General features: G+C 50.7%; 1 protein-coding gene across 2 annotated transcripts in view; it reads right to left on the bottom strand.

Moving 5' to 3' along the window:
* The window catches only part of SSH1 (slingshot protein phosphatase 1), a 77,090-nt gene extending 60,702 nt beyond the window's left edge, over positions 1 to 16,388 (bottom strand). For both annotated transcript variants that reach the window (XM_032168771.2, XM_058425429.1), the window contains exons 1-2: positions 16,175 to 16,388; positions 11,345 to 11,385 (exon numbers count right to left, since the gene is read on the bottom strand). In XM_032168771.2, the coding sequence (XP_032024662.1) occupies positions 11,345 to 11,385; positions 16,175 to 16,243 (110 nt within the window). In that variant the 5' untranslated portion in view covers positions 16,244 to 16,388. The remainder of the gene's footprint in view (positions 1 to 11,344; positions 11,386 to 16,174) is intronic.
* Between the last annotated feature and the right edge of the window lie 2,638 nt (positions 16,389 to 19,026).

Here is a 19,026-nt window from a genome sequence, read left to right as displayed (position 1 = left end):
ATTCCGTCTCACAGCTTTGCCCCATTTATCATGAAGATGACCATTGGTAACATTGCTACCTACAAGCTGAGCTTGCACGCACATTCCTGGTGTGTACACGCATGCGCGCACGATGTGCTAAGTGCACAGGAAGGAGACCAGAGCCCCGAGGCATTCTTTTGAAGTCTAAGTACTGGTGTTTCAAAAGTTTAATGAAACCTACTAGACTCTGAGCAAAATTCGTTTTACGTTAACCTTAATGAAAAGTTTAATTAAGTTCTGACAGAATTAACTCTTCATGTCTCTGTCCTCATTTGTCCCCATTCTAGAATGAGTTTTCTAATTAAAAAAAAATACAGGGCCGGGCGCAGTGGCTCACGCCTGTAATCCCAGCACTTTGGGAGGCCAAGGCGAGTGGATCACCTGAGGTCAGGAGTTCGAGACCAACCTGGCCAACATGGTGAAACCCCGCCTCTATTAAAAATACAAAAAATTAGCTAGGGGTGGTGGCGCATGCCCGTAATCCCAGCTAGTCAGGAGGCTGAGGCAGGAGAATCACTGGAACACCAGAGGTGGAGATTGCAGTGAGACAAGATTGTGCCACTGCACTCCAGCCTGGTGACAGAGTGAGTCTCCGTCTCAAAAAAAAAAAAAGTATAGATAGATAGATAGATAGATAGATAGATAGATAGATAGATAGATGATAGATAGATAGATAGGGCTGGGCACAGTGGCTCATGCCTGTAATCCCAGCACTTTGGGAGGCCGATGTGGGCAGATTGCTTGAGTCCAGGAGTTCAAGATCAGCCTGGGCAACATAGTGAGACCCTCTCTACCAAAAATACAAGGTGGTATGCACCTGTGGTCCCAGCTACTTGGGAGGCTGAGGTGGGAGGACCAATTGAGCCCAGGAGGTCGGGGCTGCAGTGAGCTGTAATCATGCCACTGTACTCCAGTCTGGGCAACAGAGCAAGACTCTGTCTCAAAAAGAAGAAAAGAGAGAGAGAGAGGGAAAAAAAATTGAAGGCAAATTCTGATTTTCAAATCAAACGTTCCAACAAACTGCAGAAATAAAACCCGAGTTAAACTAAAAGGAACAGCCAAACAGCACAATGGCCCCAGAATGTTAAGTCTATATGCCCCAATGTTTAAAAGTGGGAGTCAATGGGAGGCCACTACCTACAAGGCCACAGGGGTCAGGGCAGGACTCAGGTCCCTGAATCATACCAGCCTGTATTCAAACCCTGGCTCAGGCCTCCCACCAGCCTCGTGGAACTGGTTTACTAAAACGAGGAGAGTCCCCACCTTGCAGGCTTGTGACAACAAGATGATAGCAAGTGCAAAAGCTCCAAGCCCAGAGCCTGCAGCCTGCAGAAGCTGGCCTCATTACCACCCGGATGCTCTCCAGGCTGCAGCACATGAAGAGGATACGTGACAATCCCTGCTTTAAGTAGAGCTCAGGGAGGTGACGGGACCTGCCCAAGCACACAGTGATGCCGCTAATGGCTCAAGCAGGAAGAAGGGACTGCAAAGCCTGGTTCTTCTGCTAAACTCCATTCTGTCTCCCAGTGCGGGTTCTGATGCATAGGGAGGAGGAAAAGACAGCGCTTGGATTTTGGGGTGAAGAGCACAGGTTTTGGAGTCAATGAGACGTGGAGTATGAGGGTCTCAGCTCTACTGTTTACTATTAAATAAAAACAGGCCACTGACCTCTCTGGGGCTTAGTCTTCTCATCCAGGGAATGGGAATTTAAATGTCCTTACAGGGTTTTCACAAAGATTAATTGAAATAATGCACACAAGGCAATTCACAGAGTGGAGTATGCGTGTTCCCTTTTCTCTCCTCCATCCCTGCTTTATTTTTTCGCCTGGGCACTTACCAACGCACAATTATTGTGCTTGTTTACTTACTGTCTTGTCTCCCTCAACAGAACGTCAGCTTCCAGAGCAGGAATTTTTATTTTGTTTGTTGCTATATTCCCAGCCCCTAAAACAGGGCTTGGCACACAGTAGGAGCTCAATAAATATCTGTTGAATGAACAGCTCACAAGCAGACAGATGAGGACAGAGGGGCACTGAGACTGATCTAAGAGCACCGATATTACTAAACTGCAACGGAGGCAACAGTGGGAAGAATCTCTCTGTCCTTTGTTTCCTGAACGTCCAAGACCACTTTCAGTTGCTTAACAGGAAACAATACTCAATGTACAAGACCTCTAGGGTCTATCCAGGGCAAACTGGGCACTGCGAGGCAGGAGGTCAGGCAGGCCCTGTCCCTAGGGTGGCTCACGGTCTAGTGGGCAGGGCCAGCTTCTTCATATGTGCTCAGAGGGGCCCCGTGCTTGGTTTAATACTCTGCTGGTGCCATCTTCAAATTCTTAATAATGTTTGTTGTTGTTGTTTGTTTGTTTTGAGACAGAGTCTCACTCTGTTGCCCAGGTTGGAATGCAGTGGTGTGATCTCAGCTCACTGTCACCTCCACTTCCCGGGTTCCAGTGATTCTCCTGCCTCAGCCTCCCAAGTCGCTGGGATTACAGGCACACGCCACCATACTTGGCTAATTTTTGTATTTTTAGTAGAGACAGGGTTTCATCATGTTGCCCAGGATGGTCTCAAACTCCTGACCTCAGGTGATCTGCCCGCATCGGCCTCCCAAAGTGCTAGGATTACAGGCATGAGCCACTTCGCCCAGCCTCTAAATAATGTTTTAACAAGGGGCTCTCCCATGTTCATTTTGCACTGGGCTCCACAAATTATGCAGCCAGTCCTGCATTACAGGAAACATTTCTGTACCTAAGTACATACACTACAAAGCAAGTACCAAACACCAGGGAAACACTAAGGAGAGAAAAATGCCTGTGAGAAGAAAAAAGAAGACATGAATCATTTCCAACAGAAGCTGTTACCATGAAGGAAGTACGCACAGGGGGCATTTGTTGAATGTCTACTATGGGAGAAGGGGTTCGCATCATGAGCACATTTAATTCTGACAGCCACCCTACAAGCTGTGTACTATATTGGCCATTTGAAACTAAGGCCTGCCCAAAATCATATAATAGCCTAGTGAGGTGACAAAGGACAGACACAGGAGCCAAACCCATGCCCATCCCTCCCTAAGTCCAAAGCTGTGGGAAAAAAAAAAAAATAAGAATCAACATGGGTAATTATTTTTAAGGCCAGCATATTCAAGGTGGGGGCAAATCCAAGAGACACTAAGCCTCAGAGCATGAACAAGCATGTGGGTGCTGAGTGGAGGGGACCAGCGTTCACCAGGGTGGTGTCAAACTCTGCAAGGCTCACTCCCCGTGTTTCTGGTCTCTTCCCATGAGCGCACCAGGCACCCCTTACCGTCCCAAAACTAGGCACATCTGTAACGCTGAATGGAAACCTACTTGTTTACATGTGTTCTCTCTATATTAGACTGGGCACATCCCTAGAACACATACAGATTGACTGGTGGGCAGAATTCTGCTAGGTGCATGCACCCGAGTGAGCCTTTCTCTTTGAATGTGGGAGGGACCAGAGAACAAGATGGGAGAGCTGTTCCCTTAATTAGGCTGTGCTGCACATTAAAGGCGATAAGACAGTCATTCCAGTGATAACAATCTGTCATAAGACCCTAAAGAAGCAGACTCTCCCGTTGGCCTTGAAGAAGCAAGCACCATGAATTCTCCACAGCTGCAAGAAAATGAATTCAGGCCAGGTGCGGTGGCTCACGCCTGTAATCCCAGCACTTTGGGAGGCTGAGGCAGGTGGATCACCTGAAGTCAGGAGTTCGAGACCAGCCTGACCAATACGGTGAAACCCCGTCTCTACTAAAAATAAAAAAATTTACAGGGTACACCTGCAGTCCCAGCTACTCGGGAGGCTGAGACGGGAGAATTACTTGAACCCAGGAGGCAGAGGTTGCAGTGAGCCAAGATCGCACCACTGCACTCCAGCCTGGGTGACAGAGCAGAAAAAAAAAAAAAAGAAAGAAAATGAATTCAGCCAAGAACCACGTGAGCTTAAAGGAGGACCCTGGGGTTCGGACGAGACCCTAGCCCCAGCCAGCAAGCCTTGTGAGTCCCCGAACAAAGAACCCAGCTATACTGTGTCCAGATTCCTGACCCATGGAAGCTGTGAGATACTAAACATGGGCTGGGTGTGGTGGCTGGCCAGGTGTGATGGCTCATGCCTGTGTAATCCCAGCACTTTGGGAGGCCAAAGCAGGCAGATCACCTGAGTTCAGGTGTTCGAGACCAGCCTGCCCAACATGGAGAAACCCTGTCTCTACTAAAAATACAAAATTGGCCAGGCGTGGTGGTATGCGCCTGTAATCCCAGATACTAGGGAGGCTGAGGCAGAAGAATCACTTGAATCCAGGAGGTGGAGGTTGCAGTGAGCTGAGATTGTGCCATTGCACTCTAGCCTGGGCAACGAGAGCGAAACTCCATCTCAAATTTAAACAAAATAAACATATATTGTTTAACTGTTAAGTTAGTGGTAATTTGTCATGCAGCAAGTGATGACTGAAACAGTAACCTATGCACACGTCCATCTCCAGCACGGACACAGAACTTGGATGCATGGGGTGCATGACACCTTTTGGCAGGACTTAACTGGACAGACAAGCAACAAAGACAATAAAGCCCAGGTAAGATGGACCGCCAAGGGCAAGGAGGAACCCCACACTGTGGACAGGTACAAAAGTAGGGGTGTTCAATGAAGAGGGGAAGCATGGTCTGCAGGGCAATGACAGGCCAACCCCCATCCACTGTGACACTGTAGGGGAGGAGGTGAAGGCAAAACCACTTCAGAAGGCTGTAAGGAGAATGGGGTCCCTGGGAGACTTCCAGGTGGAGACCAAAAGGGGAAGGGCGTGCGGAGAGAAAGGCAGAGGAGTCAGGGAGTTCACAGTTTACCACTGAAACCAAATAAAACAGAAGAGACAAAATCCTGCAGCTCGCTCTGGCCCAAACCTTTGCTAGGGCAGGCAATCACAAATGAGCAAATTATAATAATTCTAATGACCATGTTCCTGCACTTGACTTGGAAATGCTGGATTAAAAAAAAAAAAATTCACTCCTGATCCACACCCTGGGGACAATATTATCTTCCCATTGTCCTACCTAGCCCACAACTACTTATGTCTCATGCCAGACTGAGCCAGCTCCCAGGATGGCAAGGGAGCCAGGAGTTGCCGCCAGCAGGGCCATCTGCTCACCAATTCCCACAGTCTGAACGGCACAGCTTCCAAAGAGAGACTGCGAGCGGCCAGCAGCAGCCTGCACATGCGGAAGGCAGGGGAGAGCGAGGGAACTGGATCTATACTGCTCTGCTGCAATCATCTGCATGCCGGGTGTGAGATGATCAGTTCTTGAGACACTTCCCAGAAGGCCTTCAGAAATACTGTCTGAGTTACAACACTGCTTCCTCCCAGTCTGTATGCTTATTTGCATCTTATAGGAATGTAGCCGGGTAAAGGGGGAAGGCTGCTCCAAGTCAAAGGGCATCCATGGTGGGCGCCCTCTCAGGCCTGGACCCAGCACCTGCAGGAGTCGGCCCCTTTAATTCTCCTGTGCCGTGAACTAACACTGCACGTCAGCAATACTTTGTGAAGACTGAGCACAGCAACCAAGCCCACTGTGGACCTGATTCTGGGCAAGGAACTTTTTTTTTTTTTTTTTTGAGACAGGGTCTTGCTCTGTCACCCAGGATGGAGAGCAGTGGCACAATCTCAGCTCACTGCAGTCTTGACCTCCTGAGTTCAAGTGATTCTCCTACCTCAACCTCTTGAGTAGCTGGGACTACAGGCGTGCGCCACCATGCCCAGCTAATTTTTCTTTTTGCGGAGATGGGGTTTTGCCATGTTGCGTAGGCTGGTCTCAAACTCCTGGGCTCAAGCGATCCACTCACCTTGGCCTCCCAAAGTATTGGGATTACAGGCGTGAGCCACTGGGCCTGGCCTGGACAAGGAACATCACACAACTACTCCACAATCCTGAAAGGTCACAGTGTCATCCCTGATTTATAGGTGGAACAACTGAGACCCACAGAGGTATAGGAACACACAAAGGTAAAGGAACTCAGCCACCAGCACAGCAGCCAGATGCCAAACTTAGGTCTGCCTGACTCAAAACCTCACTGCCTTCCCTCTACACCTGGCTGTTTCTCCTACATGTCTGGAATTTACTGCAGGGTCAAAGGTTCATCCATTTAAACTGTTAACTTTTATTTACTTACTTATTTTGAGACAGAGTCTCGCTCTGTTGCCCAGCCTGGAGTGCAGTGACGCAAACTCGGCTCACTGCAACCTCCCGGGTTCAAGCGATTCTCCTGCCTCAGCCTCCCGAGTAGCTGGGATTACAGGCGCGCACCACCAAGCTGGCTAATTTTTGTATTTTTAGTAGAAAGGGGGTTTCACCATGTTGGCCAGGCTAGTCTCGGACTCCGCAGCTCCAGTGATCCGTCCCGCCTTGGCCTTCCAAAGTGCTGGGATTAGAGATGTGAGCCACCATGCCCGTCCATTTAAACTGTTTAAATGCTACACAAAGGCAGACAAATGAGTCTGTCACTAAGGGATGTGAGAGCAGTTAGGGATGCAACAAGGGCACACAGACCTGCACCATAAGGCGGGTGTGGCACCTGTCACAGATAGGGATGCCAGGGGCTCCCTGCTTTCTCTAAGAGAGGGAAGTCACAAACATCTGGGGCAGGAGCACTTTTAGCTGGTCATGAGGACTATGGCCAGGTGAGAAGGAACTGGCCTAGGGAACGTGCATGACTGGGGAGCAGGGAGCAGTCCCGATGGACTGCAAAAGGCACATGCGAGAGGAGAAGGCAGAAAGGCCAGCAACGCTGGTGACGCTGGAGCTCAGAAAAGATTCCAAGGACCAGAAGGAAGAAGCATCAAGGGACCAGGGGGTGATATGCCAAGGTAGAGAGGATGGGTCCAGGGGTGTTCCTCTGTGACGGGACAGATGAGGGGTGAGGACCTGAAGAGGTGCCACCAGGGAACCTGAGAAAAAGAAGGCAGGTGGCTCGGAAGACCCGATCCATGTGACCCCGCAATTTATTGGATATGGATGAATCAGAGCTGACTTTTTAGATGACCCAAAAGATGAAACTATTAATCAAGGCTAGATGGAGGGGAGAAAAAAGAGAGAAATATACTGCTACCTCCAGTTTTTCTCCCTACAGCACCTCTTAGAGACGAGGTGATGGCAGTTCACCTTCACGATCCATTGGAAACAAAGAGAAATCTCTCCCTAATTCCCCTGACCCCAAACAAAAAGCAATCAACTATTCCTTAATTTTCTTCTCTAAGAGAGACTCAGAGAGAAGAGGCCTGAAAATGCAAATTAACACACGAATGTGAGTGAGTTTCAGTCAAAGCTTAAACCAGGACACTACTTTTCTTGTGTAGCGAGGAAGGTTAGGAGGCAGGATGGTGTCCTGTGCCTAAAAAGGTGAGTGTGACGTCAAGGTGGCTGAAGAGGAGTTTAAAAAGGGACCTAGGGGGACAAGCCCAGAGCCCAGCATCCCACCCTAACTGAGAACACAGGTCTCCAACTCCAGCCCAGGGTCTCCCCATGGTCACAACGGTGTTGGGGACCTGCTGACAGTGGCACGGAAGGACTCTTGGTGGTGGTCAGAATGACCCAACATCCCAGGAGGCACCCACCACCAGTTGGCATGAGTCCTTGGTGCTGGCCCTGGCGCTGCTGCTAATCCACTCCAGTGGCCTTACGCATGCTCCCTCACCTGCATGTCCAAGACAGCTAATTCAACGGTACTACTAACCTGGTCTCCAGAAAGGCGGCAGAGTAGGATCAACTTGGCATTAGAGGCCTCGCTTCAAATACAGTATTTCCCAATTCCAATCTTGGGCCTCAACCACCAACCGGGAAAACCCCCCCTCCTACGGCTGTTTTGAGAATTCAATATGGAAAGCTGCCAAAGCTTTATTTCCCATCCCTTTGTAAGGTCCCCTGCAGCTCCCAACTAGACAGAGAAAGGGACCTTTTATTAGCAAGAAAAGGGCCAGGTGCAGTGACTGTCATCATGCCTGTAATCGCAGCACTTTGGGAGGCCAAGGTGGGAGGATCACTTAAGCCCAGGAGTTTGAGACCAGCCTCAACAACACAGTGAGATCTAGTCTCTTCAAAACACATTTAAAAAAAATTAGCCAGGTGTGGTGGCGCACGCCTGTAGTCCCAGCTACTTGGGAGGCTGAGGTGGGAAGATAGCTTGGCCCCAGGAGTTCAAGGCTGCAGTGAGCTATGATCACACCATTGCACTCCGGCCTGGACAACAAAGACCCTGTCTCTAAAAAATAAAAATAAAAAATTTTAATTTAAAAAAAAGGTTAAATACTATTGAGAAAGGTCCACATATGCATTTTCATGTCACTGCCATTTATAAGTTCTTATTAACTGAAAACACTATGCTATAAGCTATTAAAGGTAATTAAAAAATAAAAATAGCTCTTTGCCCCAAAGACAGTCTAAGTGACAGAGCTCAGTACTCTCTCATCAACAACAGCCCTGAGAGAGACAAAAGATGGAAGAGATTCCAACCCCAAGAAAGGGCTGGAGGGGAGCCAGGGGAGGAGGCATGGGGGAGGGGACCTCCAAGAGGGAGCTGGGGGAGGGCAGAGGGGGAGGGGAGCTCCAGAAGGGAGGTGGGGGAGGGGAACATGGGGGAGGGGAGCATGGGGGAGGAGAGCTCCAAGGGGAAGCATGGGGGAATAGAGTTCCAAGAGGGAGCTGGGGGAGGGGAGATGGGGAGCAGAACTCCAGGAAGGAGCAGGGGGAGGGGAGCATGGGGGAGGGGAGCTCCAGGAGGGAGCATGGGGGAAGGGAGATGGGGAGGGGAACTCCAGGAGTGAGCTGGGGGAGGGGAGATGGGGAGCGGAGCTCCAGGAGGGAGGTGGGGGAGGGGAGCATTGGGGAGGGGAGATGGGGGAGTGGAGCTCCAAGAGTGAGCTGGGGGAGGGGAGATGGGGAGGGGAACTCCAGGAAGGAGCTGGGGGAGGGGAGATGGGGAGGGGAGCTCCAGTAGGGAGCTGGGGGAAAAGAGCTTGGGAGGGTAGCTCAATGACGGGACCTGGGGGTGGGGAGCTAAGGAGGAGATTGAGAGAGGGGAGCTTGGGGAGGGGAGATGGGGGATGGAAGCTGGGGAAGGGGATCTGGGAGAGGGAAGCTTGGGGAGGGGACTAGGGAGGGAAGCTGGGGGAGGGGAGATGGGGAGGAGAAATGGGAGAGGAGCTTGGGGAGGGGACCTAGGGAGGAAATCTGGGGCAAGGGAGCTGGGGGAGGGGAACTTGGGGAGGGGATTTAGGGAGGGAAGCTGGGGGAAGGGGAGCTCAGAGAGGGGGCTTCAGGGAGGGGAGATGGGGGAGGGGATTGGGGAGGGGAGGTTGGGGATGGGATCTAGGGAGGGGATTTGGGGGAGGGGATCTGGGGGAGGGAAGCTTGGGGGAGGGGATCTGGGGGAGCAGAGTGGGGGAAGAGAGATGGGGAGTTGGGGGAGGGGAACCTGGAGGGAGGGATCTGGGGAAGGGGATTTTGGGGAGGAGAACAGGTGGAGAGAGGAGCTGGTGGGGAGGGGAGTTGGGGGCAGGGATCCGGAGGAGGAGATACGGGGTGGGGAAGGGAGTTGGGTGCCTACAGGAGCGGCTCCGAGGTGGGTAAGCCCCTCTTTCAGTTCCTCCTTGACAGTCAGTCTCCAGACTTCCACTCCACCCCCTCCCTGCTTCACCCAGACAGTCTGATCTGCAACTCGGCCCATGACTGCCCCCATTGGGAGTCCAGCTGCTTCTAGCCTGGGTACCCTGACATGGGCCCTGACCTGACCAACCAAAAACCCCAGGGTGACGGAGTAAATGTGTCCTGTGTCTTGAGCATAACATTAAAAGCGAGGACCCAGAAATAAGGCATCTCTTTGATTCTTGCAGGCTAGTGTTTCCCTAGTCCCATAATCTTTAGAAATCATGTATGCCGTAATAAAAGTGAGTATTTCCCCTCCCTTCACTCAAGCACACAGAAACATCAGGGCAAAGCTGAGCATATTTCTACCAGTTCTGCATGAGAGTTTGACCAGAACACCCTGCTCTCGGTAATGAATGGTTGACCCCAATTTCTGAACACACATTTCCTTTTCCAATTAATTTTCCTTCCCCTCATGAGATAAAACAGACTATTTTTTTTTTAAAGAACAATATCCCTGAAAATTTATTTACTTTTTTAAAACTATGAGGTCAGAGTTTAAGACTGGCTCCTTGGTATGAAGGAATACATGATATTAATATAACAAAGGGCTGAATCTTCTATAAATCAACAAAATACCCAAACAAAGGCAGAACTTAATTTTTGGCAAAGAAAAAACAAAAATGTTTTTGGTGTCCATTAGTGAATACATCAGCTGAGGACTACATCTTGGAATCTTTTAAATGAGCAGAGCTAAAGATTTCTCATAAGCACAATTAAAGCACCCTGAATTGATACCTTTAGGGGGCTGAGTATCTGTTTCAAATCAGCAAAGTGCTTACCGCAAAAGGAACACCTTACCAAAAGCAAGACGAAAAAGTGAGGGCAGAGTGTCATGATTATTACTTTTTTTTTTAAGCAGAAGAATAGTCTGCAAGAAAATACATAGAAATGCTCAAGTTAGGCCGGGCGCAGTAGCTCATGACTGTAATCCCAGTACTTCAGGAGGCCACACAGGAAGATGTCTTGAGGCCAGAAGTCCAAGACCAGCCTGGGCAACACAGCAAGACCTTATCTCTATTAGAAAATAATGTTACCAAAAAATGCTCAAAATGGTAATGTAAGTGTGGTAGAATAATGGCAATTATTTTCCTTCTTTTCCAAGTGTTATATAGTATTATTAAAGTGGCTAGACATATGTATGGATTTTAAAGCACTTCAGTTTTATATGTGCTTTAGGTATAATTTCTAAGGCACTAAAAAATTGGCATTTTTTTTTTTTTTTTTTTTAAAGACGGAGTTTTGCTCTGTCGCCAGGCTGGAGTGCAGTGGCATGATCTTGGCTCACTCTGCCTCCCGGGTTCAAGCGATTCCCTTGCCTCGGCCCCCCGAGTAACTGGGACTACAAGCACACACTACCACGCCCGGTTAATTTTTTGTATTTTTTTAGTAGAGACAGGGTTTCACCATGTTGGCCAGGATGGTCTCGATCTCCTGACCTTGTGATCCACCCGCCTCGGCCTCCCAAAGTGCTGGGATTACAGGCGTGAGCCACCGCGCCTGGCCCAAAATTGGCATATTCTTTTTGAAGGTTTTCCCTTTGGGAGAGGAACAAGAGCATTCCTTACCTGCTTGGGAGAAAGACTTAGGAACAAAAATTGAAAGTCTGCTTACCTGAGGTTTAATTTTCGATCTTCTTCGCTGCCAGCCTCCAACTACAGAGAAAGAAAGAGAATATCACACCACAGGCACCACTGTCAACACGCCTCGGGCGGCAGTCTCACATTTTCTACCCCGGTATCGGAAAAAGATAAAGACATCCAGGAAACCTAGCTACTTCTAAACAGCCGTGCCCTTTCCTCACCAATCCCGGTCTGTCCACTGGAGTCATTTCCGTGGGGGAATTTTCAGGTTTCCAAATGTTGACCCACATTCCTGCCGCAGTCCAGGGGATGGAGTCCTGTTAGCTCAACATTTCCGATCTGGTGTTGTTACCCAGCACGGTCTTTTAGCCCTCAGCCCTCAACTTTCCAGGGTTGTTCTGGATCTTATCCTGTTTTTCTCTTTTAAGGGGAGGGGGTCATGTTTAAAGAGAATCCACTTCCTCCGTGGAGCCAGGCAATAACAGCTGAGTGATGAACACCATTTTCAAAAAACCAACCCAGGCAAGACTTGCACAGTGGAAGGTGGCCAGGAATCAGGCCGTCTGTTTGTGGGTCTTGAAAGCTCTTGATGGTTCTTGAAAAGACTTAAAAGTTTGATATGAAACATCCTAGGCTATCGGTTTATTTATATAAATGCAAGAAAGAGATATTTAATATTTTCTGAAACCTAAAAGGCCAAGAGGTTGGGCTCCAGAAGTACCTATGACTTATTTTTATTTTTTTTCTTTCAGAGAGCAAACTGAAATGAGAAGGAAACACACACACCCCCCCAGACAATTCCACACCGCTGGGACTTGGCATGTTTTTTATGTTGCACAGAGGCGCCCATTGAATGGGAAAGAGAAACCTGGAAAGCTGTGATGGCTGGGAGAGATGCAGGGCTGATCGAGGACAGAAATGAGGCAGGAGCCAAGGGCGAGGGAAAAAGGGTCCAGAGATAATGTAGCGAGGGGCCTGGGCAGCAAGGGACACCCACTAAGAGGTGGCAACTTCAACCAAGAATGAGTACACCAGCCCGGCGCAGTGGCTCACACCTGGAATCCCAGCACTGCAGGAGGCCGAGCGGGCCGATCACCTGAGGTCACAAGTTCGAGACCAGCCTGGCCAACAAGGTGACACCCTGTCTCTATTAAAAATACAAAAATTAGCCAGGCTTGGTGGCGCGTACCTGTAATCCCAGCTACCTGGGAGGCTGAGGCAGGAGAATCACTTGAACCCAGGAGGCAGAGGTTGCAGTGAGCTGAGATTGCACCACTGCACTCCAGCCTGGGTGACAGAGCAATACTTTGTCTCAAAAAAAAAAAAAAAAAAAATGCGTACACCAGAGGGCCTGGGAGTCCCTACATCATATTAAGATGATGTACATACAAGATTCTGCAGAGGCACCTACCCCACACTGAAGGAGAAGTAGAAAGACCAAGGAAGGCTTCAATGACCACAAAACAAGTCACAACAGCAACAAATTGAGAAAGAGTATGCTGGGGTCTAACCCAGTGGTTCCCAACGCGGAGCAAGTTCTCTCAACAGGAGACATTGGAAGATGTCTGGAGGCATTTTTCTGGAGGTCACTACTGGCACCTAGTGGGTAGAGGACAGGATCCCACATGTACTGCACATCCCACAATACACAGGACGGTGCCCCCACAAGAGAGAATGTTCTGGTTCCAAGTATCAACAGTGGGTTGAGAAACTCTAGTCCAATCCAAAAAAGTGCCTGGAGATCTGCCCATGAAAATTAGTCACTTTGAATGTTTCTCAGAAATAACAATGTTACAATCCATCCCTGAAAATTATTGATTTATCTATTCTTGTGCTCTGCCGGTTCACACAAAGGAACTGAGGTAAGATTCACAGGAAAATGACATAAGTGACATAATCAAAGACTGGGGAAAAAAAGAAAATTAAAACAAAAAGGAGAGCCTTAGGACTGAGGGCTGTGACCCCCCCCCCCCCCCCCCCCCCCCGTTTCCCATGCCGGCAGCAGGACTGGCTGTGTCAGGAAAGCACTGCCCTAAGTGTCTGACTCATTATGAAGTTGCAATTTGAAGAGTGATGACGTGACTTGGGGGTACGGACTTCACAATCATTTAATTCTCAGTCACTCTCCGAGGTTCTCAGATGAAAGGCCATCTCAGGTCAGTTATTCCAGGGAAGCTACATATGCCAAGGAACACATGAAAGAGTTAATTCAGTCCTTTTAGATGAGCCAGGGCCCACAGACAGGAAGCAACTCAAGCAAGGGCGGACCAGGGCAGAACCGGCCTGGCCTAGGTCTCCTGACCCCACACACACTTGCTGTCTCCATCCCACCTTGCTTCTCACCTCAACACTTCTGGACGAGGGCCTTGCCTCCGGGAAACATCCCAGCCCATTCAAAGCCAAGCAATGAATGCTGCAGCTTTACTATGGTCAAATAAAAGCTGCCTGAGTTTTACTTTATGTTTATCAGGTCATTGGCACTTGGTAAAAATAATGCTTTATATAATAATTGAAAATGTATCTGGTAGAAACAATGCAAATGTCCAACAAAATGTGGTACATCCATACAATGGAGTATTATACAGCCATGAAAAGGAATGAAGTACTGCCACGTGCTACAATATGCATGAACTTTCAAAACGTGATGCTGAGTCAAAGAAGCCAGACACAAAAGGCCACATAGGGTGTGATTCCATTGATATAAAATGTACGCAATAAGCAAATCCATAGATACAGAAAGTAGATTAGTGGATGCCTAAGGTTAGGGAGAATGGGCAGGGGGAGGCTGCAGGTGAGGGCTAAGGGGTACAGGGTTCCTATTTTTGGGGGGATGAAAATGTTCTGGAATTAGATGGTGGTGATGGTTGCACAATCTCATGTATATACTAAAAACCACTGAATTGTACACTTTAAAATGGCAAATTTATGGTATGCAACTAAAAAATAGTAAGACCTTAAAAATGCGTAAGACAAGAACAGATTAGGTTGCAAGTAACTCTAGGAACATGGAGTTTTGAATCAGAAATCTGGGCTGACAGGCTCAGCCTGAAGCCAACCTCTCCCCTTACCTCACATAAGCTTTTGTGATGAGAACCTGAGATTAAGTGCATAAATTGCCAGACAGCAGTGACAGGAACAGAAAATAGCCCCTCCTCGCTGTGGGAAGGAAAGGTGCTCCTGCAACCTAACTTCTCAGTAGCAGGCTATTGATCGCCAATGTTCTTTTGCCTCTAATCAACGTGTAGAGGGGGATTACTAGAACCTTCTGTCTGTAGATAACTCATGAATGGCCTCTCCTCTCCAAGGAGGGGGCTGTGAAGGTTCAACTTCCCAGCCACTCTGAAAATGTCCCTGCCAATCCCAGCAAAACAAGGCTGAAGAACTACCCTACCAGGAAACAGGGCTGTCAAGCCAAATGCAAACGTTCTTCTCTTGTCTCACATGGACACACAAACCTCCCCCGTGTTATCAGTCAACTTCCCCCACTCCCTCCCACAAAGAAAGGGGCTGAAGAGCCCAGATGCCGGCTGCGGAACTTCCTGGGCCTGGGACCGCAGGGCCGCTCCTCCAGTCTTCTCTAAACATAGCTAAGGGTCTGCAGGCGGACACTCAGCCTTGTTATAGGTGAGAGTTTAGACCAGAGGCCTTGACGGGTTCTTCAAGAGATGGTGGGCAAGACTGAGCGACCAGAGGGTCATCCCTGCAGCTACAGAGAGCTGACCTGCTCAGAGGCCCAAGGCCCCAGCCTAGGACAAGACAAGCCAGGCCAATCCTGCAGGCTCAGAGGGCACCAGTGCCCTCAATCAACCCCAGAGGAAGAAGTGGCCAGGCAAACGGACCTGGGCCACACACAGACCCACAAAAATGCGCACAGTGCCAGGACACGCAGCCCAGGGATGCACCTATGCAATCACTCAGAATGGGTCACAGCCACACAGAAAGATAGATGCACATAAACACACAGGCCTGAGTGATGTTACAGAAAGGAAAAGCCAGACTCAGGCTGCACACACAGACGTGAGACACAGCCACACAGAGCCCACAGCACGCTCGGTCACCGTCACACAGTGACACGGGCACGCCTACAGACAGAACTCCAGAGGCGGCAGGCGGGGAAACAACCTCACACGTTTGTGGGGGCACTCCCAGATGTCTGTCTCACGCTGGCACAGTCCCCGGACGGCAGGTCAGCAACAGTCACATCTCACATCGCATAGCCAGGCACACAGGCAAAGGGCCTAGAACTTCCCAGACCACAGGTCTCAGAACAAGCGGCTCACGCAGTCACCCAATCAAGGGTCCCAGTTGCACATCCAGTCACCCCTGGACCCCGGGTCACACTGCAGAGTCACTCACAAATGGGAGTCCCGACAGACGCACAGTACTCCCCAGACAGAGGTCAACCCCAAGATGGGGGTCACACCTGAAATCACAGTCCCCACACAATCACGAGGTCACATCTGCACACAGTCTCTGCAGTCACCCTCAGAGGTCACAACGCACAGTCCCCGCCTAACAGGGGTCACCCCAAGATGGGGGTAACCCCCTGATGTGGGTCACAGCGCGCAGTCTCCTGCAGACACTCCCAGAGGGGTCGCACTGCATACACAGTCCCTGCAAAGTCGTCCCCCGATGGGGGTCACACCGCACACAAAGTCCCCGCACAGCTCCCCCAGACAGGGTCACATCGCACACAGTCCTCGCACGGTCACCCCGGTCCGGCTGCCCGGCTCTGTTCCTACGGCGGGGCCCCCGGGAGCCCGCGCAGCCGCCCCCCTTCCCCGCACGCGCGGCCCCAGCTCCGGCGGCCTCGGCGCGGCGTCCGGCGGCCCAGGCCGGGAGCGGCGAGCCCGGGGCTCACCTCGCTGTTGCTGGCCGAGGAGGAGGCGGCGCTGGGCGTGGGCGAGCGCTGCAGGGTCACCAGGGCCATGGCTGCGGCGCGGTGCAAGGGCGCCACAGAGGTCTCGAGCTAGAGCCGCCACCGCCACCGCCGCCGCCGCCGCCCGGGCCGGGCCCGGGGCCTCCTGGAGCCGCGCGCGGGCGGCCGGGCCGAGCCGGGCCGGGCCCGCCCCTCCCCCTCGGCGTCGCCACCACCCCCGCCCCCAGCACCCGCCTCCCGCGCCGGCGCGCGCCGGCCTCAGTGCGCGGAGTGGGCGGGGAAGCGAGCAGGGCGGGGCGAGGAGGCGCGCGTGCGCGGGGGCCCCGAGGGCCACCCGAGGCCTCGGCTAGTCGATCACGTCCCTCGCGCGCCCGACACACGCGCCCCCGCCCGCGCGCCCGGCTATCTGGACTGGGACTCGGGGGCGCGCGCGCCGCCCGGAGCCCGTCCGCCCCAGGGGCCCTGCCAGCTGCTCTGGCTGGGGAAACTGAGGCCCGGCGACCGTGCAGACAGGACTGTACAGCGACCAGGAAATAAAAGACGTCCTGGGGCCGGTCGCGGTGGCTCACGCCTGTAATCCCAGCACTTAGGGAGGCTGAGACGGGCGGATCACGAGGTCAAGAGATCGAGACCATCCTGGCCAACATGGTGAAACCCCGTCTCTAGTAAAAATACAAAAATTAGCTGGGCGCAGTGGTGCGCGCCTGTAGTCCCAGCTACTCAGGAGGCTGAGGCAAGAGAATCGCTTGAACCTGGAAGGCGGAGGTTGCAATGAGCTGAGATCGCGCCACTGCACTCCAGCCTGGGCGACAGAGCGAGACTCCGTCTCAAAAAAAAAACCAAAAAAAAACAGTAAGCAAAATAGATTCGCCTAATTTTGCAGAGGTTAATCAAGTTATTAGGCACGTTTTAAAAAAAGTATTTTGCTAATCTTTTTCAGTGAATTCTTTCTGGGTGTTCTGAAACCCAGCCAACTCCTTGGAGGTCAGGGAGGGCTTCCCAGAAGAGCTTTATTCTGAGGCTTGGGCTTGAGCATAAGCAGGATTAACAGGTGAAAGAAGGGAGAGACAGCTCTCCAAGCGGGGGAGATCAGCGTGCCCTGAAGCAGGAAGAAGTTTGTCAACCGGAGACCAGCACTCAGGGAAGGGAAGAGGGGAGGAATGGCTGGAGTCTCCATCCTCTCTGGAAAGATCGCTCCGGCTGCTGCGTGGAGGAGGGACCATGGGGCAGAGGGCTGAGGGAGACCAGGGAGGAGGCTGCTGCTGTTGTCCCGGGGAGAGGTGACCAGTTACGGTGATGGAGAGGGGAACATGGAGTAAGATACTAAGAAGGCAATTCTGGCTTGACTTAGTAGCAGGAAACTTTTCTTTTAGCCAAAATCTCATCGGCCCCCACCCCCAACCTCTGCATGTTGCACAAGCACTCGCAAACGCAGTGGTCCCAGCCTGCCCCGCAGCTGAGCAAATTTGTCTTACTGCCCAGCAGGAAACCCACTCAGCCTCCTGGATTCTTCCCTGTCCCTCCCTCTGTCCTGGGGCTGTGACCTCCTTCATATTATTCACAGGGTCTCAGCACGATTCATCTCAAAGGTGATTCTAGTGGGGGGCACTGTAGCTTCTACGGAGCGTTTCTAAGAGGGGATTTGTGGGAATGTTTGTGGTTGTCTTGCTGATGGAAGGGGAGAGCTCCTGGCATTTAGAGTGCAAGAGCCATGGATGCTAAATGTCTTCCAATGCACCGGACAGTCTCCCCAAGAAGAATTGCTCCATTCCCACAAAATGTTTCCTGGGTGAAAAACCCATTATAGTAATCTGAAGCCAGAACCTAACTCCATTTCATACATCAACACAAACTAGTCTTCCTTCCTTCCTTCCTTCCTTCCTTCCTCTCTCTCTCCCTTTCTTTCTTTCTCTTTTTTTTCCGAAACAGAGTCTCACTCCCGTCACCCAGGCTGAAGTGCAATGGCACACTCATAGCTCACTGCAGTCTCCATCTCCCAGGCTCAAACCATCCTCCTGCTTCAGTCTCCCGGGTAGCTGGAACTACAGGTATACACCACCATGCCCAGCTCCTTAAAAAAAAATGTTTAACTGTGTTGCCCAGGCAATCCTCCTGCTTCGGCCTTCCAAAGTGCTGGGATTACAGGCACAAGCCACCGTGGCTGGTCTGGTATTTTTTACTGAATTTTCAGAAAGGTGACTATGTTGAAACCCTGTCTCTCCTAAAAATACAAACAATTAGCCAGGTGTGGTGGCGGGCGCCTGTAGTCTCAGCTACTCAGGAGGCTGAGGCAGGAGAATCACTTGAACCTGGGAAGCAGAGGTTGCAGCAATCTGAGATCGTGCCACTGCACTCCAGCCTGGGCGACACAGCGAGACAGAAAGAAAGAGAGAAAGAGAGAAAGAAAGAAGGGAGGGGAGGGGAGGGGAGGGGAGGGAAAGGAAGGAAAAATATACTTTGTTTTGCTTGAGAGTTTTGTCAAGAGTTGTTCATCCATCCTTAGGGAAAAGGAGATAATACATGGCAACACCTCTCCTAATATTAGAGCATCCCATACAAGGTGCCCCCATTTGTAGCTCTACTCTAGGTAGACAGACAGTCATAGGTACTTAAATGTCAAATATAAGGCGAAATTGTGGACAAAATTCAGTTGAGTAGAGAATATTTTATTTCTCAAATCCAAGCACATTTATTATTGGCAGGCCAATGCTTCTGAGATGCCCCTGTGTCGTCTCAGGGAGTAGTGGCTGAGCATTTCCACATTGTAATGCATGTTGTTTCATTATGATTTATTTTTCTTTTATGTCTCTCTTACATTAGTTTTCAAATTTGAG

Source organism: Hylobates moloch, unplaced genomic scaffold, assembly GCF_009828535.3.
Source record: "Hylobates moloch isolate HMO894 unplaced genomic scaffold, HMol_V3 SCAFFOLD_12, whole genome shotgun sequence".
NCBI lineage: Eukaryota > Metazoa > Chordata > Mammalia > Primates > Hylobatidae > Hylobates > Hylobates moloch.
The sequence above is the reverse complement of the archived record's forward strand: the minus strand, read 5'-3'. Positions and strand labels throughout refer to the sequence as shown.